At 36.8% G+C, this 22864-nt stretch overlaps 1 protein-coding gene across 5 annotated transcripts in view; it reads left to right on the forward strand.

Moving 5' to 3' along the window:
• Window positions 1–615: 615 nt before the first annotated feature.
• The window catches only part of LOC145673227 (cell adhesion molecule Dscam2-like), a 510467-nt gene continuing 488218 nt past the window's right edge, over window positions 616–22864 (forward strand). For all 5 annotated transcript variants that reach the window (XR_014128733.1, XR_014128732.1, XR_014128734.1 and 2 more), the window contains exon 1: window positions 616–939. Coding sequence is in view for 2 of the 5 variants with exons in the window: in XM_081742719.1 (XP_081598845.1) it covers window positions 651–939 (289 nt within the window). In the remaining 3 variants the exon portion in view is untranslated. The remainder of the gene's footprint in view (window positions 940–22864) is intronic.

Genomic DNA, 22864 nt, shown 5'->3' on the forward strand with positions numbered 1-22864 from the left:
ATATATTTATTTGTATACTTGCCGGCTATATTAATTCACACCATTGACTTGATATACTTTAAGTTAACTGCAGCGAAGAGACCTTAAACTATTTAGGGTTATAATTATAATATATAAAGCTGAAGCCACACCGTTTGCTTAGCATACTTCTAGGTAATTGTAGTAAAGAAACCATAGGCTATTTAGATTTTTTGCGTTACTTCTTTATCAATGTCGGGCATTTCAGCCAGCAATATATATAAACTAATTTTTTAAAAAAATGAGTATAAAATCATCAAATGTTTCTAACAAATTTAGGACATTCAAAGTAAAAAAAAACAACGAAGCTGAGAAAGTGGCGCATACATTCTCTTACTTGGAGGATGTCATCAACATATATTTGGTTTTGTTGCACGTTTAATAATGAGTAGCTTGTATATTATGGAATTCTTCCGATCAGTCATCTACATTATTTATTAACTTTACATGAACATATTTTAAATATAGTTCCTATTTTGACTGAATACATATCGACTTGAGTTTCAAATATCCCAGTTTTTATAGTAAATTCATACATTTTAGCATCTTATTAAATCAATATATTAAATTGTTTCTATCTTCTTATCGTTTCAGATTTTGTGGGAAGCTACGAATCCCATCTCCAAGGTCCGATGTTCATTTTGGAGCCACCATCGCGCTTGGAGTTTTCTAACTCGACGGGCGGATGGGCAGATTGCTCAGTCCACGGATCTCCACCTCCGGTGATTGAGTGGGTGACTGCGGACGGTAGTCCCGTGAATGACGTAGTAGGCGTGCGACGTGTACTGCATAATGGAACACTTTATTTCCCTCCGTTCTCCGCAAGCGCCTACCGACAAGATATCCACAGCACCGTTTATCGTTGTGTAGTGTCTAATGTTATTGGCCGCATCATGAGTAGAGACGTCCAGATAAAAGCAGGTAAGTTCAATGCTTTTTGTATACATCTTTGTAACCAGATATTTTTGTAACCAGATATCTTTGTGTGTGTGAAATTAATATAAAATGCTTCAGATAGTTCCCGGACTATGCTTATTTTATAAATGTATTGTAGCGTAAAATGTATTCAACAGTTTCTTTAAAGTTGTTTACTTTGTTAGCAGCTCATGAAATTCTCAAAAGTTCCATCTTGTTGTTCCAAATGCCTTCGGGCAATTAACACATTGACAGCCACAGTACTACTACTACTACTACTACTACTACTACTACTACTACTACTACTACTAATAATAATAATAATAATAATAATAATAATAATAATAATAATTAATAATAATAATAATAATAATAATAATAATAATAATAATAATAATAATAATAATAATAATTATTATTATTATTATTATTAGTAGTAGTAGTAGTAGTAGTAGTAGTAGTTGTTGTTGTTGTTGTTGTTGTAGTTTTGCTAGGCGCCAAGTTGTTTTATTACGGAAAATACATTAAGAACTTCGAAAATAAAGCGATCTTTCTACTTCAATGATTTTATTTATTTATTTTTGCGTGTCAGTAAATTAATCAACTTCAGAGTTTTGTCCAGGTGAAGAAGGCAACCCATTAGATCATGAATGTGATAGCATGACTTGCCTGTGCACCACGCAGGTTCAGAGATGAAGGTACGTGTGAGTTATACAGGGGTTGGACAAAAATCTAAAACGTTTGCAAAAGTGTGAAAATCATACCTAGTATGGTGTGTGGCCTCCTTTTGCGTCCAAAACAGCTTGGATCCAACGTGGAATGGACGTATAGAGCTCCTGAATCATGGTGTGTGGAATTTTGTACCATTGTTCCTCCAAAACATGCTCCATGGTGGAGGGTAAGAGACGGAACACGCCTTTCTAACTCAGACCACAATGACTCAATGCGTTCAGATCTGGTGATTGTGGGACCAAGGGGAGATGTGATAGCTCCTGGTCATGCTCCTCAAACCATGATTTCACCGTTTTTGCAGCGTGACAGTGTGCCAAATCATCTTGGTAGATGCCATCACCATCAGAGAACAATATTTGAGCCATGGGCAGAACCTGGCCCCCCAAAATGGCCTCATACGCCTTTGCATTCATCATTCCATACAGGGCTATGATGGGACCTGCAGAAAACCACGATATCACTGCCCATACCACCCCCATACAGAACCACCCCCATGTTTTACAGTTGGGAGCAGACAGTCTGTATCATATCCCACCGACGGTGTTCTCCATACGTAAACACGACCGGTTGTTGGAAACAAGGTGAAGATCGATTCATCGGACTACATTACGTGTTTCCACTGTTCATGAGTCCATGCCTTGTGGTCCTTGCACCACTGGATACGTCTCTTCGCATTTACTGCAGCGACCAGGGGGTTTGGCGATAGCGGCCCTGCTATGAATTTTCATTTTATGAAGTTCCCGTCGCACTGTTTTCGATGAAACCGGATTCTGTATGTCGGAATTGAATTCAGACGTGATTTTTATTGCGGTGGTCTTCTTTTTGGCTGCTACAATCCGTTTTAATGCCGGGGCCGCGGTGGCTCAGTGTTAGAGCGTTCACCTCTGGTGCTTGGGGTCTCGGGTTCAAACCCTGCTCCCGCCAAGTGAACTTTGTGGTGGACAAACACCGTGTGCGTGGGTTTTCTCGGAGTTCTCCCGTTTCCTCCTACTTTCTTCATTCCACCATTTCATTCATCTCTCATCATCACCGTCTCCTTTAGCCTAACCGGTATAACCGTGGGACGTAAAACTCAAAAATTTCATTTTTTTCCGTTTTAATGTCCTCCGGTCCCTATCTGACAGGATTGTCTTTCGACCACTGTTGTGCTCTGCAGACGTCGTTTGCCCATGAATTGTGTATGCCCTCGTGACATTGGACACAGTGCCTGTCGACGTCCCCACAATGTTCGCTACTGTTGCCACTGAAGCTCCAACCAGACGGGCACCAACAATCATGCCTCTTTGGAAGTCTGTCAGGTCGCCCATTTTACCGCACCACTTTCACACCACGACACTCACAAGTGAACTGGTTACTGATGACGGAAGAGGAAGATACACATGAGACATTGAAAACAAAAAATTATCGGCAACCGCAACACGTGTTGTACAGTGGAGGGCCAAACTTACGTGTCCTGTATGATTTTTAATTTTTTAATTCAACTTATAAGACAGTTAATGTGTTAAACTAAGTTCCCTTTTTTATATCCGAGAACAATGTATAGGGAAGAACAATACTTAGAAGAACCAATTTGATCCATTTTCTTTAATATATATATATATATATATATATATATATATATATATATATATATATATATATAAAGTTGGAAAATAATGACTGCAACAATGTAGTCGATGAAACGCCTAGCTTCAAACTGAGTGATCCTAGTTCGACCATTGGTGAAATCCAACACGTAGCGAATATAAGGGATGTTTCGGGGGAGTTTCTGCCTTAGAGCTGCGAAATTCCTCCCTGGGGCAAATCTCCATTCGTACTCGACAAGGGTTATCGGTTCTTTTTGCAGCACTGCTTTCTCTCTCTGTATATTGAAATTCCGTCTGAGTTAATTTTAGCAGGAGGCGAAAATTTGTGGAACAAAATACAAACTCATTCTTCGTATCTGGAACAAGGAAGGATTGCCACAAGAGTGGAAAGAATCAATCATTGTTCCAATTCACAAGAAAGACGACAAAACTGACGTAATAATTATCGAGGTATTTCTCTTCTGTCAACATCCTATAAAATCCTTTCAAATATTCTATTAGCAGGACTGATCCCATACGCATATGAAATTATTGGAGATCATCAGTGCGGATTCAGACGAAATCGATCAACTATCGACCAAATATTTACCATTCGCCAAATACTCGAAAAAAGTGGGAATACAATACCCCGGTACATCAACTATTTATTGATTTTAGAAAGGCGTACGACTCGGTTAGGAGAGAAACATTATACAACGTTCTTACAGAACTTGGAATACCGAGAAAGCTAATTAGATTAATTAAGATATGTTTAAATGAATCCCAAAATAATGTCCGGGTAGGAAAATTTTTGTCCACGAGCTTTCACGTCGAAAATGGCCTGAAACAAGGAGATGCGTTGTCGCTATTATTATTTAACTTCGATCTCGAATACGCTATAAGGAAAATCAAAGATAGCAACCAGAGCCTACAGTTGAACTGTATTCGCCAGGTTATGGCATATGCTGATGATGTAAATTTAATAGGGGATGATAGGAGAACAATAGAAAGAAATGCAGAGATCTTATTAAACGCTTGCAGGGAAGCTCCATTAACTTGGAACGCCACCATTCTAAAATTCATTGTTTTATATCTCATCGTTTTGCACCCATTTTGCACCGTTTTGCACGTTGATTTTAAAATTTTGTATCCTCACCATTAGCGAAAAATTCAAAATTCAAAATGGTGTTCCAAGTTAATGGTATTTCAGCCACTAACACATTTCCAAGATTTAACAATACCATCATCATCTAGTAGTTTTGCACCGTTTTGCACCCTCTTTCAAAAATTTTGTACCATCACCCTAACCGAGAAAATAACATTTCAAAATTCAAAATTCGAAATTTGCCACAAATCAAAATTTAAGTTTCAATCTGCCATACGTTTTGCACCTTCTGAAAATACCAATATTTCATTTTGTACTCCCACAGTTACCGAAAAATTTAAAATTTACAATACCGAATTACCATTAACTTGGAACGCCACTATTTTGTACTGAAGAATTAAGAACACCAGTGTCTTCTACCAGTGTATTTTGCACCCTCAGAAAATGTCGTATTTCATTTTGTATCCTCACCGTTAATGAGAAATTCCTAATTCAAAATGCCGAATTAACATCAACTTGGAACACCACTATTTAGTACTGAAGAATTAAGAACACCAGCGTCTTCTACGAGTTTTGCACCCTCAGAAAATGTCGATATTTTATTTTGTACCCTCGCCGTTAATGAGAAATTTCTAATTCAAAATGCCGAATTACCATTAACTTGGAAGGCCACTATTTTGTACTGAAGAATTAAGAACACCTGCGTCTTCTATGAGTTTCGCGCCCTCAGAAAATATCGATGTTTCATTTTGTACCCTTACCGTTAATGAGAAATTCCGAATTCAAAATGCCGAATTTCCATTAACTTGGAACACCACTATTTTGTACTGAAGGATTAAAAACACCAGCGTCTTCTACGAGTTTTGCACCCTCAGAAAATGTCGATATTTCATTTTGTACCATCACAGCTAATGAGAAAGTTTAAAATCAAAATACGGAATTAGCATTTACTTGGAACGCCAAAAATACCTGTTGAGTAATTAAGAACACCAGCGTTTTCTACGAGTTTTGCATCCTCAGAAAATGTCGACATTTTGTTATGTACCCTCATAGTTAATGAGAATTTTCGAATTCAAAATACAAAATTACCATTAGCTTGGAACGTCAAAAATTCGTGTCGAATAATTAAGAATACCAGCGTTTTCTACAAGTTTTGGACCCTCAGAAAATGTCAATATTTCGTTTTGTACCGTCCCAGTTCATGAGAAATTCGAAATTCAAAATGCGAAATTACCATTAACTTAGAACTCTACCAACTCATATTGAAGAATTAACAACATTAGCGCCTTCTATGATTTTCACACCCTTAGAAGATGTCGTTATTTCATTTTGTACCCTCACAGAAATTCAAAATTGAAAATGTCGAATTATCATTAACTTGGAATGCCACGAACACATTTTGAAGAAATAATAACAGCAGCGTTTCCAGTGATTTCTGCTCCGTCAGAATATGCTGACATTTTGTTTGGTATCCTCACAGTTAAAGACTAATCATAATTCAACATCCCAAAAGTGATGGTGAGTCTACACTAAAATCTCATATTACAGCAATAAGATTGTTTAGTAGTGAATAATAAATTAAACTGTGCTAATTGGTAGTGCTTGGGATACCTGTTTCGATCCCAGCTCGCTCCAAGTGAACTTTGTGGTGGACAAACACCGTGTGCGTGAATTTACTCGGAGTTCTCCCGTTTCCTCCTACTTTCTTCATTCCACCATTCCATTCATTATTTCATCACCATTGTCTCCTTTAATCTAAATGGCATAACGTGGACGTAAAACTCAAATATTTCATTTCATTTTTTGCTAATAGATAACACTGGCTTACAGTGGTTTTGGTGCCGGGTGTTTCTTAGCTGATTTGAAGTAGAATTGGGACGCTGAATCCAAATATGGCGTTAGTTTTCCCCTAACAGCTTTAGTTTTTGAGATATAGGAATTGCAAGACTGACCTGCTACAACGTTGAAAATTGCATAGGTGCTGTTTTACTGTAAGTGAAAAGAAAACTATGACATTTAAATCTGTTATTTGGAACACTTTGAAAATAATGAAAACCATATAAACACAAACATCAAGTACATAATAACTCTGTAACTACATTTTATAATAGTTTTTATGAATAAAAAATCAAATAATTTGTTCAAAACGATCTATTCAACACTTCGGAAGCTTCGTTTTCGTGACATCCTTGGATGTTTCTTTGCACAGTCTCTTTTTAGGTTCCAGCAGTAATCTGCCATCATATGGGCATCCCGTCTTCCTTGGTAGCAGTCCTCCATTGTTTTAATATCTTGGTGAAATCTTTCACCTTGTTCTTCACTCAGACTGCCTACGTTGTCTGGGAAACGGTCCAAATGGCTGTGCAGGTAATGAATTTTGATACTCATATTACATCCAAGTTTTTGGAATGCATTAAGCATCTGGTTCACTAGCTCAACATAGTTATCAGCTTTATTATTGCCAAGAAAATTCTTGATAACTTCTACAAATGAGGTCCAAGCTCTACGTTCAGTCTCATTCATGGACTCCACGAAAGCCGGATCTTTCATGAGTTGTCTTATTTGGGGACCATCAAATATTCCAGCTTTTAATTTTTCTGTGCTGATCTGAGGTAGCTTGTTTCCCATGTAAGCAAAGCACGGCCCGTCCTTATTTAGCGCCTTTACAAACTGCTTCATCAAACCGAGCTTGAGATGTAGAGGTGGCAAAATGATTTTGTCACACTCAACAATAGGCATGTTAATAATATTTTTCTTACCAACAACCATGTCGTCTCTCTGCGGCCACTCTTTTTTTGACCAATGGTTTGCTTTGTCTCTGCTATCCCACAGACATAGAAAACAAGGATATTTTGTGTAGCCACTTTGCTGTCCAAGAAGAAAGTTCACCATCTTTAAATCCACACAAATCACCCACTGATGGTCCTGATATTTAATTTTTTCCATAACCAAAGCAATTGCTTCATATTCTTCTTTCAGTCGTGTTGAATGAGCGATTGGAATTGAGCCATATTTATTGCCATTGTGTAGAAGGACGCATTTTAAACTTCGCTTGGAGCTATCAATAAACAGGCGCCAATCATCTGGATTGTATTCTGGAAGACCCATGTGTTCTAGGAGACCTCTAACATCGTGACAGAATACGAGATTTGTGTCTTCAGTGAAAAATGGTAAAAACTCCTTTTCCCTTGTTCGGTAGAATGTGATTTTAGTTCCTTGTTCTAGTACGTTTTCCTCCTTCAATCTGGAAGCAAGTAATTCAGACGATTCTTTTGAAAGATTAAGGTCCCTAACTAGATCATTTAGCTCATCTTGATTAAACTGTTGAGGAATTGTTGACATTCCCTCATAATCACTGTCACTTCCATCATCCATGTCACAAGAATGTTCACTACGTTCGTTTTCAGTCTCACAAAGCTCTGGCAAGTGGTGAAACGTTGGGATTGGTATTTCATCGGAATGAACAACTGGACGTCTTGCTGAAGGCAGATCAGGATATGTCCACTTGTTCCGGTTATTTCTATTCATACCCGTAACATTTACTAGGCAGAAATAACAGTCATCAACATGGTTTGTGGGTTCCCTCCAAACCATTGGAACACCAAACTTAAGACTTTTTCTTTTTCCAGTTGTCCACTGTCGCAAGTGTTCAGTACATATTTTACACACAATATGTGGAGCCCACGTTTTATCTTGGTCCCCTAGGCGTACACCAAAATATGCATGATATGGTTTTTTTTACAAAGTCACTGATATGTTTTCTATTGTCTTTAAATGTGTACTCACCACATATGTAGCAAAACACATCAGGATGGTTAACACAACTTCTTCGACTTGAACTCATTTTATGTTCAGGCCACTAACACGGATGTTAAATATAAAGCCTTAGTATACGCGATACAAGTTATGATTTCAGAACAAAACTCACATGTTCCAACATGTCACTCCACCTGCAAGACAACAACTACGATCCACTAGCCAAGTAGAATACCAATGCAATCTAGTGGACGTTCCTGGAACTACTATATGACTAGTTTCCGTTTAGTACCGACAGATAGCAGCACTAATGAGAAAAGAGCGCCGTTCTTCCAAATAGAAATCTCTATAGAGCACAGTAGGATTTATTTGAGTTGCAGAGTTTATAAGATCATATTCAAACTTGTTATTACGAGAATATTTGTATTTCTTTTGCTTATTTTGTATACTATTGCAAGAAGCATGCAGAAATAGTGTTACATCATTTATAATTTACATATTTATTTTGGATTGTAATATTTCTTCCACATACATTGTAACGTAAATAACACTACTGGTACAGTAGCCTGTATCTACCAAAGTAGAGCTGATAGAAAAAAACTGCTTACATTATTGGATTCAGCGCCCCACACATAGTTAAAATCAGTTCTAAAATTTTAGGCACCAAGAAAATTTTTTTTTCTGTAGGCCTGTGTAATCGTAGACATCTCCGAATATATTTAATAATATGATAGTTGAATATAATCTGTTAAAATGTGACTAAGTATACTGACGATGTACATTATTTCTATATTAGTAGTAAATAGTTACATTAATGTGGAAATTTATAGTCAGAAATGGAAGGGGTACAGTAATGAAACGACATAAAAAATTAATGGTAATTCGGCATTTTGAATTCGGAATTTCTCATTAACGGCGAGGGTACAAAATAAAATATCGATATTTTCTGAGGGTGCAAAACTCGTAGAAGAGGCTAGTGTTCTTAATTCTTCAGTACAAAATAGTGGCATTCCAAGTTGATTGTAATTCGGCATTTTGAATTAGGAATTTCTTATTAACGGCGAGGGTACAAAATGAAATATCGAAATTTTCTGAGGGTACAAAACTCGTAGAAGACGCTGGTATTCTTAATTCTTCAGTACAAAATAGTGGCTTCCAAGTTAATGGTAATTCGGCATTTTGAATTTTAAATTTCTCGGTAACTGTGGGAGTACAAAATGAAATATTGGTATTTTCAGAAGGTGCAAAATGTACTCTATCTTATGGCAGGTTGAAACTTAAATTTTGCTTTTGTGGCAAATTTCGAATTTTGAATTTTGAATTTTGAAATGTTATTTTCTCGGTTAGGGTGTTGGTGCAAATTTTTTGAAAGAGGGTGCAAAACGGTGCAAAACTACTAGATAATGATGGTATTGTTAAATCTTGGAAATGAATTAATGGCTGAAATACCATTAACTTGGAATACCATTTTGAATTTTGAATTTCTCAGTAATGGTGAGAATACAAAATTTTTAAATCAAGGTGCAAAATGGTGCAAAATGGGTGTAAAACAATGAAATATAAAACAATGAATTTAGAATGGTGGCGTTCCAAGTTAATGGAGCTTTGCAGGGACATGGGTTTAGAAGTAAATGCAGAGAAAAATAAATACATGGAAGTGCGTCGGGACCGCAATACAGCAAATTATGGATGCGTTAAAATATTAAATAATACTTTTGATAAAGTGGATAGTTTCAAATATCTAGGATCAATATTAACAGAGGAAAATCACATTCACGGGAAAATTAAATGTCGACTAAAAGCAGGGAATTCGTGTTACTATTCGGTTCAAAATCTCTTGTCGTCGCGAATTCTGTCGAGAAATTTGAAGCTTAAAATATACAAAACGATAATCATGCCTGTTGTTCTGTATGGTTGCGAAACATGGTCGCTTAATCTGAGGGAAGAACATAGACTCAAAGTATTTGAGAACAAGATCCTGAGACGAATATTCGGACCTAAGAGGAACGAGAATGGGGAATGGCGGAAACTTCGTAAAGAGAACTACATAATTTATACGGTTTACCCAACATTGTTAGGGTCGTCAAGTCTAGGAGGCCTAGGTGGGCGGGTCATGTAGCTAGGCTGGAAGAAAGTAGAAACGCTTTCAAAGTCTTGGCTGGAAGACCAATCGGAAAACGACCATTAGGAAGACCTAGGCGCAGATGGGAGAACAATATTAAGATAGATCTAGCAGAGATTGGGATACAAAGTAGAAACTGGATGCAGTTAGCTAAGGATAGAAGTCAGTGTAGAGCTTTTGTGAACGCGGCATTGAACCTCCGGCTCGGAGAAATCGTCTGAAATCACCACTGATGAAGGCTATTACCTTCTGAATATGCCAAAGTCTATTAAGTGACGAGCCTTCAATCGACCCAGTTCTTAGGCCTCGCTGTCTCAAATGGAGAACACACTTTACCTTTTTTCTTAAAGTTGGAAAATAAACAAAAAATGAGATAATGTCAATTTGTATTGATTTCTTAGCATATTCACGAATACAACTTTGATGATTTATTTACACTAGAAACAATGTACCACGAATCATTGGTGGAATTATGGAAAGAGAGAACTACAGGAAGGTCTATTTAAATGAATTGTCACAATCCTGAAAAAAAAAAAACCTTTAGTGAAGATAATTGGTCCCGAGGTTCGAATCTGATTACAAAGCGAGAATGCTAGCCTTTCACCGACGAAACTCATGCATTGTCATCTGTGTTTGATATAAACCACTCGTATATTTTATGCTTGATACATTATGGTTTAGAAGAGTATGTAAAATTTAGCTATTGGTATTTGAGATAAGTTGTATAATACAACTTTCCCTGTAGAATTAAATGTTTTGAGTTACTATAGATTTTCCTCAAACGTATTAAAATTGTATTTTATTTTATTTTTTAAATATACGTAAGAACTGTGTAAGAAACAAACCAAATTACCGTCCTTTAAACTTTTAAAAGACAGTATTGTTAATCCTTTTAACCCAACAACGACTACACTGAAAATAAGAGGAATGGTTTTTACGTATATATATATATATATATATATATATATATATATATAGGGTGTTGCAAAACAACACCGACAACGTTTGTTAGGTTATTCCTGAAACCAAGATGACAAAAAGTATAGACCAACCTGGGTGCACAAATGCTTCCTTTCGGAGTTATAGGCTGCCGAAAACATGAAAAAATGTCATTTAAAGGTCCATAGTTCCAATACTATGGGACCTTCCGTAGTCGTGTCAAGACTTCACTTGAGAACTAGTATATGCTCTATCCAAATATCCATGTTTCAGAATCCTGCGGTACTTCTGCAACAGTTTTTACACAGGTAGTTTGTGAGTACTTCAACTTATATGCCCGTAGCCAAGCTTTCTGTATTGTTTTATAGGTACCCCAGGATTCTGAAACATATATTTTTAGATAGCTCAGATATTAGTTCTTCAGTAAAGTCTTGACCCGACTACGGTAAGTCGCATTGTTTTGAAATACCCTGTATATATATATATATATATATATATATATATATATATATATATATATATATATATATATATATATATATATAATATAAGTTTATGAACGACTTCATTTCTACGTAGAAAAGCAACTACTTGATGCAAGTTAAAGAATGAGGTGTCGATACATTTATCTTACAGTAATTTCTAGAGTAAAGATATTAGAAATAATAAATAAATATGCCGCTCGCCATATCGAAAGTCTCATTGAATCGTAAATATTTTTGTGAAGTCAGTGAAAAATTTTCTGTAGATCATAACTCACATAGCTATAACTCCCACACTTCGAAAATGTCAGAGCGCCCGCAGACACAGTAACAACCCTGCACACCAAACGGTCATAACTATTCATAGCTTTAACTCCAATATTTATAAAATGTCACGAAAGTGATAACAACCCTTACTCGAAAGTACAAGTAATTAAAAAAAAACACGAACAGTCATGACTCCCCACAATCAGAGGTCGCGGTGACTCAATGAACGAGCGTTCACTTTAGGAGTGTGGGGTCTCTGGTTCGATCACAGTTCGCGCCAAGTGAACTTTGTGGTGGACAAACACTGTGTGCGTGGGTTTCCACGGAGTTCTACCGTTTCCTCCCACTTTCTTCATTCCACCATATTATTCCTTTCTCATTATCACCGTCTCTTTTACCCTAGCCGGCAACACTGTGGCCTGGTATAGCAATATGGGGTCTATCAAAAAAGATATCCAATCTTCTTTGTTTTTAGGAAAACTACATAGCGTAGGTTGGTAGAATTTTGTGTCATAGAAGAGGAGTTTATGATGTCTTTAACCTGCAGACGCCGTTATTTTCATTTGCCTCTTCTGTTGTGAAGTATTGCTTATGTTAAGTGCTCTTCTCTGTCTCGGCGTGGCTAAACTGGTAAAGATATGACTGTACGGATAGTTACGCAAGAACGAAGTCATAATCGACTTCGTAGATACATTCAACCTCGCCAAGGCCTGACAAAGGTCGCGAAGACCCAGAGAAGGTTGCCAGATGCGTAGCAATTTCTAACGATGGCGATGTAACGACTTATTGACCAATAAGGTACGCACTTCGTAGCTTTTTTTTTTTTTTTTTTTTGTCCAGGGTGCTTAATATTTCATGTGCTTATAAATTAGTTAAAGTCTACCACCACGCCACGTTTGATTCCGATTGGATGAATTTGGTTGAACTTATACGATATACATGGCGTTACATAAATGTATCACAATACAGGGTGTTTGGAAAAGAACTCCCTAGTTTTAAGTATAAATGTAATTGGGAAATGAATGAAAACTTACATCAATGAGGAAATATCATGAAAGAGAATTCCTTCAAGTTTAGTTTAATCTTGGTAGACTTCAACGCGGGATCCATTTGTGGCCCTGCACACGTCGAGATATTCCACTTCTCGTCACGTATTCACTAACATTTCAGGTGTAACTGTCCCAACCCCCGCGACGATTCTTTCCCGTAAATGATTGATGTCTCTGATCTTTTCACTGTACACAACATTTTTATGTGGTCCCAAAAGAAAAAGTCCAGTGGGGTTAAGCCTGGGCTTCGTGGTGGCCAAGGTATTGGGTCAGCCCTGCCTATCCTGAACTGCCGTCTCTCTGGACTGAACTGAGGAAACAGAGGGAAAAAAAACAGCACTGGTGCCGTCTCAAGGTCAAGCAGACCTGCCAACTGCAGGGGAGCCAAACTTGGAGAGTTGATGAATCAAACACCACAAACTAGAATAGTGTATGCCACTTTGTACAGATTCTAGGACACATTAAAACTAGGGAGTTCTTTTTCAAACACACTGTGTTTTAGGAACAGATTTCTTACATCAAAATTTTTAAAAAAATAATATGGACCTATGTTCAAAAGTGTATAGTTTCGGAGTTATCGGGTGCCGAAAAAGTGAAACAAGTAAACCTTAAAAGTTTATAGCTCCACTACTATGGGACGTATTGTAGTTGGGTCAAGACATCACTGAGTAACTGGTATGTGAGCTATCCAAATATCCATGTTTAAGAATGCTCCAGTACTTGCACACCAATTTTTAGAGAAGCAGGTGGAGAGTGATCAAGTACTCCCAAACGGCCTCTCTAAAGATGATTGTGCAAGTACCGGAGGTTCTGTAAGATGGATATTTGGATAGTTACCATACTAGTTCCTGAGTGATGCCTTGATCCAATTACGATCGGTGCTATAGTAGTGGAACTATGGATCTTTAAAGTTCATTTTTTCACGTTTTCGGCACCCTAAACCAAGAAAATATGCACTTCCGACCACAGGTCTATATAAACTTTTTTCTTATTTTGATGTGAAGATTTATTCCCAAAATATTGATAAATTTTTGTAACGCCCTTGATTTTTCAGGGGGAAAATCAAATTATAGACGAAAATGGGATAAAGAATTCTTACAAAACGCTAGTAAATGAACTAATTGTTCTTTTAGTAATATAAACGTTGTAAACTAGAACGTGCCCATTTATCTAGTCTGTAAGAAAAGCCTTCGAATATATGTGTTTAATAGATAGTGTCATTTAGAAGATATCTGACTCAGTTTATAGATTTTCTATATTCTTTATTGTATTTCATTTATTCACGACAATTGGAAACAGTATTGCTCAGTATAATGAATGATTTTTGTCACCTTTGTTGTTATAAAATCATTTCCTTCAAAGTTTGATTATTATGCCAGGAAACTTCCATAATTTACTTCGTTAAAAGTTTGTGTTTCCTTCTATTCAACCCCAGTTTAATATTTTTTTTATAATGGTTGAAGATTTACTATCAGACCAAGTACTGCGTTGTTAATTATCTTACAATAAAAACTTAAATTATTTATTACCAAGAGAGTGAGTGAGAGAGTTGTTTGTTGTTACCAATTATTTCGACTTTTGCAGATTAGTAACTATATGAAAAAGTTTGTTTTGAGTCTAATGACCTCATCAAAAGTCATTTATAGCACTAGAAGATTTAGTGTAACATTTTATGTGGTTTTCTTTGACATTGTGCTTAGTTAATGATAATAATAAAGATACGGAGAAAATACACGTGTAGAAGCAAATTTCACGTACACAAGATCTTTACGCATGTCTCGTTCGGTTATTTGCGGACTTGTTCTAAGAACTTCTAAATGAACGTTCACTTTGACTAGTTCTACTTGGCTTTGATTACTATCTTCTCTGCCCTGAGGCTATGAATGAGTACCTACTGGATGTACGAGGTGGAACAATATCTCCAGCCACTTCAAAAGGATCGGGAGCTTTTAATCAGCTTACAGGAGTAGACCACAGCTATGGCATCATTAAACAAACCTCTAGTTACTATTATTAATATATGTCGTTCATTTTCGCCGTATTCACCATTGCTTCGTGTACTTAATATCCACTTAAGTAAACACAGTCTTGTGTTTTATTATTAGTAATAGTAGTACATGTATATATTACAAAGTAACCTGTAAATTTGCTTTTGCTGTGTGATTTCTAAGTTTAGCATTTTAAGTTCATTCAGTGTTCTCAGTGAACACAAAGTACGTCATATTTTCGTCAATTAGTATTGTTTTTAGTTCAGTGAGTGTTTGTGTTTCGTACTTCACTGAGCATACGAAAGACTTGACTGACTAACCGTTTGCTACGAACCACTACCAAAATTATGCAATACCTACGAAGTGAAGTGGTTCATAATCCTTTTTTTTTTTTAAAAAAAAAATCCTGTATAACGCAAAACAAGTTTCAACAAGAACACCGATAGTTAGCGATTGCAATGAAGTGTAGTGCATTTAGCAATTACGGCATATTGGGTCAGTGGTAAAGCGCTTACCTCTGGTGCATGGGGTTCCTTGTTCGATCCTGACCAAGTAAGTTTGTGGTAGACAACATCGTGTCCGTGGGTTTTCTCGAGATACTCCCGTTTCCTACCGTACTGCGTTTTCATTCCGTCAAACATTCCATTACCATTCACTTGCTTTAATCATCGATCTGCCTTAGCTAAAAGTGCATAATCGTGTGATATTAAAGAAATAAAAGTTACTAAATACATAGACCACCCTCAGTGGCGGATCTAGACCAGGGCCGGGGAGCTTAGTCTCCCCAGTTTTTTGAGTGACAAAAATAATTTAAGCTATTATTTATATATTTTTGAAAGTTTATATACCTATCATACTCTGGGTTCTAGCCCCCCCAGTTTTTACCTTCTAGATCCGCCACTGACCACCCTTACGGCATAATCTGCTCCCCACTACACGATCTCACATTAAACAAAGCTCTCCTCTCCTTGTTTTTCGCTCGAAAGTAAAAATTATACTTAGTGAGAAGAGAAAAAGATTAAGGGAATACTACAGGTTACAATCACGAGGAGTGTACCAAAATTAATACAAAAGTGATCTTAAAATTAATTATTAACCGTTGTAGATCGTTCAAAGTGCACCGCAGTTAGAGCCAGATCCAAATTTAATGTTTTACCGCCCCTAGACTGAAAGGTGTTTGCCGCCCGTCATCCCGATATATAAAATTTTTGCACGATAGAAAATAATAAAAAAAAAAACTTGTATTATACATACTTCTGTTTCAACCCTTTAATATAATTTTAAATGAATTAGTGTTTTGAATAGGATTAGAAATTATATTTCTGAGCTTTGGGCATCTATGACTATATATGCTCGTTACGAGTATGGATGACGTCCCTCGACGAGCACACTACCCAAAAAATTGGGGAGGAACAGTGGAGGCGTAAGGCAAACTGGGCCCGGGGCCAGTGAAGTAGATCAGGGCCCCTTCTCGAACAATCATGATTTATGCATTGCTATTTTTGACATTCATTTGCATACTTATTCTTTCCGTTTACTAGTCCTCCCCATTTCCCGTTGGTGTGTGTGTATGTGTTTAAACCATCTTAATTTGGGATATGTTAAATAAATGGGGGTGACATTCATCATATATATCATATATATTCAGTTTTAAACAAGGGGCATGACAGAAAAAGGATTAGGGATACAAGTGTAACGGAAACTACAACCTATGACAGATAGGACAATCTTAAGAACAAACAAAACATAACAACAAAGAATCGAGAATTTATCCGACACCTAAGTTATACTATTCTAGGTTAAAAGCGTACTGTAATTAGATAGAATAGTTTAAGTAATGCTCCTAATAATACATTTAGAGGCAAATTTACGTACAAAATGTAACAATGAGCTGATATTGAAAAATATGCAAAAAATTATATAACCGATGCGAATTCTAAATTAAAGTTCTGTTTTCTATAGAATTTTCTTGATCGGTTCTCGCCTTTGGTATTTGTCCTGTGCAATTTCTCATATAATAAGTTTATTTATAGTCTCTCACCTGTCTGAGTTTACGCTACATGGTCTTTATTTGATTAGATTTTTCTCATACAATTAGCCCCATTCACTTTAACATTCGCTTTCTCCCCAGTGGTAATACATGACAAACACTTTTTTTTTTTTTTTTTACCGAACTAGTAAATAATGGCTGGAATAGATTTCTCTCCTGTGTGTCTTCTTCATTTATCATTTACTAGGTTTCTCCCAAGTGATAATATACGATCTATTTAGTGCCACTGCTTTTGCCGAAATATCAATAAGTTAAGCATTAGAATCTTTCTCTCCTGTTTGTTCTTTTTACTATTGTTTCCAGATTTCACACTTGTTTTATGATTCTATTATTTTGTATTTAATAATTCAGTCATATTTATATTCTGCCACTTATAACTGTTTCCATTACCACTTACTAACACACTTAGTATTAGAATATACTGTAACAAAAAATCCTGAATGTATTGAATAATTGGCGACAAAGCTACATCATAGATTAAATGTGTGACCACAGAATTCTACTATGGGTTGTGTACCATCCTACTTTTCATTACCACCCATCACCAGTCAATTAACAGATCTTGACGGCTTTTTATTATTCTTTTGGTACTTTTGTATTTTTATTGTCTTAAGTTGAAACAAACTACTTTCGGCAATAGGTCCACTACCTTATTAGCCTGTATTCCGCCAGCATTCTGAATGCTACCTTCCTTGCTTTAGTAGCTGTGAAAGTATCAACTATATTATCAACATCCAAAGTTGATGCTATTCCATTATCGATAGAAAGAATGTCCGGATTCGTGTCTTTCTTGACTCGTAGTGGAGCGTAAGTATGGTCTTATCAGCTATATTGTGCAGAAAGACCTTTCAAATGATGTGACAGATACGGGTAGTGTTATCAAAATCTGAAGAGCGATTGCCAAACTTTTGTAAGCTTCAAGCCCCATTGAAAATACATATTTCAGTATACCTTGTGGAGAAAGGTCAAGTTGTTCTTTAGGTTTCTAAGCACACCTTAGTGACCGTATTATATATAAACAATCCTACCCCATCCAGGTCACTCGGTTAGAACAAAACCAAATCAGAGCAACAAACATGCTTTTAACCTTTCCCCGCTCTCATCATTTGGCTGCTGCACAAAGTTGGCAAAGTAAGAAAATAGTTTTATTTTATTTCTATCTAAATATAGAAGGGAGCAATATAACATAATCCACATTTTTTAATTTTGAACATTTGAACACTTGTTTTCTTATTGAACATCTTATTTACTCTAAATTTGTGGGCTGAAGTGTAAATATGTACACCAAAAACCAAGAGCAAAAAAGGAGAAACCAGCCAAGCAAAAAAGTTTCTCTCGCTGAAAAATCAACTTGTAAAGGACAAAAGAAAAAAGACAGAAGGAAACCAAGCGAATCAGCAACTATAGCGTCTGCACTAAAGAGCTTTTAGTTAGGAACAGAATGCTAGTACCCTAATATAAAGGTAACCAAGAAAGTTCTGTCACTTTGTCACCAACCACACTGAACATCGATATGTCACCTAAGACGTACCTGGAAAATCAAAAATAGTCCCCATCAGCATCGATGACCTTCTGCCAACGTTCTGGAAGGCCATGGATTCTATCGCCGTATAACTTGGTGGGCCGTGAAGCGAAGAAGGTATCAAGTGCATTTTGAACCTCTATAAGGGATTTGAATTGCGTCCTCTAAGGTGATTGTCCAAGGAATGGAACAAGTAATAATCGGACGATCCAATGTCCGGGCAGTGTGGCGGATGCAATAATGTTTTCCATCCAAAGCATAGAATGTCCTGGGTCATCCTAGCAACGTGGACCTTAGCGTTGTCCTGTAACAAGGAGAAAACCTTTGCGATTCAAAAGTGCTTTCTCCAGAGTTCTGAGTTTTACTTAAAACACTGCTCAACTGCTGACAGTACACAGTTGCATTGATGCTTTGACCAGCTGGTAGCATTTCCCGAAACACGATGCCGTAAGCAGTCCACCAAACCCACAGGAGGACCACTGGAGTTGCTGGTTTCGGCTATTTTCGAACCGGTTAATGGAATGCTAACCACTGACGACGGCGCCGTGGAGCTTCGTACAGGACTCACTTGTCATCACACATCAATATCCTGTCCAGAAATGGCTCCTTCCGAAGACGAGACACCAAAGAAACACAGGTGTCTGCTCGCGTTGCCTTCTGGCCCAGAGTCAAATCATGTGGGACCTATCGACCCAATATATAGTGCTTCCCAAGTTGATGGGGGTGCTGCCGAATGGTTTCTTTACTCACACTGAAATGTAGTCCCAGTTTCTCACATGTGTGGCCACTGTTCGCCTCAATTGTTGCCTGAAGATCTTCATTTTGTAGGTGTGTTGGTCTTCCGGCACGTGGTGCGTCTTCGAGCGTTTAATCACCGTCCTTAAACTTGTTAAATCATTGCTGTTCTGTCCACGTAGTCACGACACTCTCACCAAAGGCCTGGCATGTCTTCCGCCTCGCTGCAGTGGCGTTTGACTCCTGTTTGAACTCGTACAGCATATACGCCCTTACGACGGTTTGTGGAGGTCCCATGTTCCCTCAGTCCTTATGCAAGTTCACGATGTGGCTGAACTGCCACAACCAGGTAGTGTGTTGGATATACCCCAGACAAACAACTGATCTTCGCCTTATCTTCATTTGCATTCAACTCACCTTATGAGGGCCATTTGAACACAGACGTCCATAGAAAGCGACATAACTTTCTTGGTTATCTTTATAAAGCTTTATGTACGTTCATCACTTCTTTGTGCTCTTCCCTTGAACTGATAAATAAATAAATAGTGATATTTGAGGAAGCAAGCTAGCAGAATGTAGACAACACAATATACTTTGACTTTTCTTTTATTATATTTTAATCTACACTTAGATTTTTCCTGTAAATTTCTCTGAAGTAATTCAACAGAGTGAAATTTTTATTTTATTCATATTTTAATCACATACATTTTTTCCTTTGGATTTCTTTTTGGCCCCAACAGTGAAACTGATTTTACTTATTTTCCTCCTACATTCGGCCTTTTTCTTTAATTCTTTTTGGGGCCCCCAAGAGAGTGAAACCTTATTATTATTATTTTTTCACCTACATTCAGCTTTTCCTTTAAATTTCTTTGGGAGCCCACAAGATAATAAAACTGTTATTTTTTTTAATCTACATTCAGTTTTTCTTTAAATTTCTTTGCAGGTCCTCAAGAGAGTGAGGCCCTAACGTACATGTTGTTTAACTTATACGGAAATCCGGCACTGATTAGTTTTATTAGACAGATGTTATTGTTGTTTCATCTGTTACTTGGTGTAATATTGATTGACAATCAATATTTACTTTTACTTTCAGAGAAGCTGTCAATTATAAACCTTGACGGCGCTTGTACCACAAGCTAACAAGTTTCTTTAGTAATTATTTTTTACCTACCGTCCGGGGGTCCCCACAAAGTGGGGCCCGGGGCGAAGGCACCGCTCGCCCCGCCCTTACGCCGCCAATGGGGAGGAAGAAAGGAACTGGGAGGGAGAAAGCAGCTTGGGACAACTATATTAGAAATCGTTCTGGCATTTAGCCAGCGTGAAATGGGAAAGCCAGGGAAACCTCATTCAGGATGGCTAGTCTGAAAATAATTTTGCACTTTTTCGACCGAGTGTCTTTTGGGAATTGAATCCCGGATTATTCGCACCAAAGGCGGGAGGGTTAGCGACTACGCTATGCGGGGCCACAATTTTCATTTTGAGTCTGCTGCAAAGAAAGATTTCAAGTGCTACAAATCTACGCTTTAAAAAAATAAAAAGAATAAAGTTAGAGAGTGATTATTTTTTTTTTCCTTTTACAATAAGTACTAGTCCAATGGAATGATTTAAAAAAAACTTCGTTTTGAATTTCCGTCTGAAATAGTTTGAATATTCAAACACTAAAAATATCAGTAAAGCGATTAGAATAATTATTTTGATTGCTGAAAGTTGTATTTCTACTGTAATCCAAAATTATTTTGATTACAAGAGCTGAAAGCACTTTTTTTCAACATTACCTTTTCTATTCTCACTAAAATCATGAATGTAAATGAAACAGTGAAAACTTAACTTAATTTTGAAACAATGTAAGAAAATTTATTTATAACAAATCGTGTTTATTATTATTATTGTTATTATTTATTCGCCTCTTGAAAACTATTTCATATTGGTTATTAGTTACATTTTCGTCGAATGTGCACCTTGAAGAACGTTGTGCCCCTAGACCTTGGTCTAGTGATAATTACAACTCTGATTAACATGACTCTCCGTCTATATATAGTTGATACTCAATATAATCTCCATTGAAACAGATGCATTTACTCCATTGTTGAACCTAATACTCGAATTCTGTTTGAAAAAATCGGGTGTGCATTACTGGCTCTTGAACTTCTTAGATGTTGGGTAGTTGGAGAAGGAGTATGTTGCCTTTTTATGGACTGATTCTTCGTTTCTGGATCAGAAAGATGTGCCAATGTTTTATTCTCTGTTATCAGATGGTGAAAAGGTGTCTTTATTGGTTTCGAACACTTCAAACTAATCAGTGAAGACTTCCAACCTTCTCTCCTACAAAAGTGGGTGTTAGCTAATGAGCGTTCTCCAGTTCATACAGACTTCCCGATACTCCAAGCTTTCCACGATCTTTGGTAAGGCATTATGACCACAGTTCAGTTATGCAGCAAGCTCACGGATTGTGACACATCTATCTGCACGAATCAACTAATTCACTCTCTGACGATTCATATCAGTCTGCGCAGTTGATGGTATCCTCAAGCATGCTTTGTCTTTCGTACTTGTTTTCCCTTTTGTAAACTACTGCATCCACCTGTGCACACTGGTTCTATCAATGCCACCACCTCCGTACACACTCTGTAGTCTTCTGTGGATGCCAGACACCTGCATCTCTCCTTCGTCAAGAACTTAATGACAGTACGTTGCTTTCATCTCCTAAACAAAACATAAATAATCAAAACTCTTGATTTCGATACATTAGGCACATACCTCCAAGAAACGGGGAACGATGAACAAAAAACAAACACTAATGAAGATAAAGTAAACAAAAATAGAGGAGGATATTGTGGCTGACTTTGAGTCATCATTAGCAAAATATAAAAAAAAAACAGCTCAAACATAACAAAGAGTATCAAAGCAAACTTAATCCAATGGCTCATTAAATAATCAAAAACTGAAGGCATTAATGAACTTTTGAGAGCAGAAAACAGAAACTTATGAGAAGAAAATAAAAGACTAATAGGAGATATAATAAAATTACAACAAGAGAAACTAATCTATATAGAGAAAAGGCCATTATGTTTAGGAGTGGTGAATAACATAACAAGCCAAAATATTGCAGGAAGCAAAAAAACATTAATGATCGAGCAAGCCAAGATCAAGCAGAGGTCTACAACATTTATAAAACGAAACGATAATATCAATGTAGCAAGTTTAAGGCAAGAAACTAAAGCAAGGGAAGAAACTAAAGCAACTAAAGCAATCCAGTCAGGAATAAAATAAAAAAAAAATAACAGGAGTTAAAAGCACCAAAAATTTATTAACCATAGATATGACCACATAACAAGACATGGAACCAATTGTCTCAAATAAGAAGTTACAAGAAACTTGAAGGTAGATAAACTCAGAAAGAAAAAGAACTAATAATAATCTAGGATGTAAGAACGAGATTTAAAGATGAATACATGGTCCAAGCCCTGATTGAATAAAGCTTCAACGATAATGAGGTAGAAGAATCAAGAGAGAAAATAAAACTCAGATTTCGTACACTGCCAATAAACAAACACACAAGCAAATTAGTAATTGAAGTGACATTCGGAATAAGAAGAAAAGGCAAAGTGTACTTATGTTA

Source organism: Thermobia domestica, chromosome 16, assembly GCF_964235325.1.
Source record: "Thermobia domestica chromosome 16, izTheDome1.hap1.1, whole genome shotgun sequence".
NCBI lineage: Eukaryota > Metazoa > Arthropoda > Insecta > Zygentoma > Lepismatidae > Thermobia > Thermobia domestica.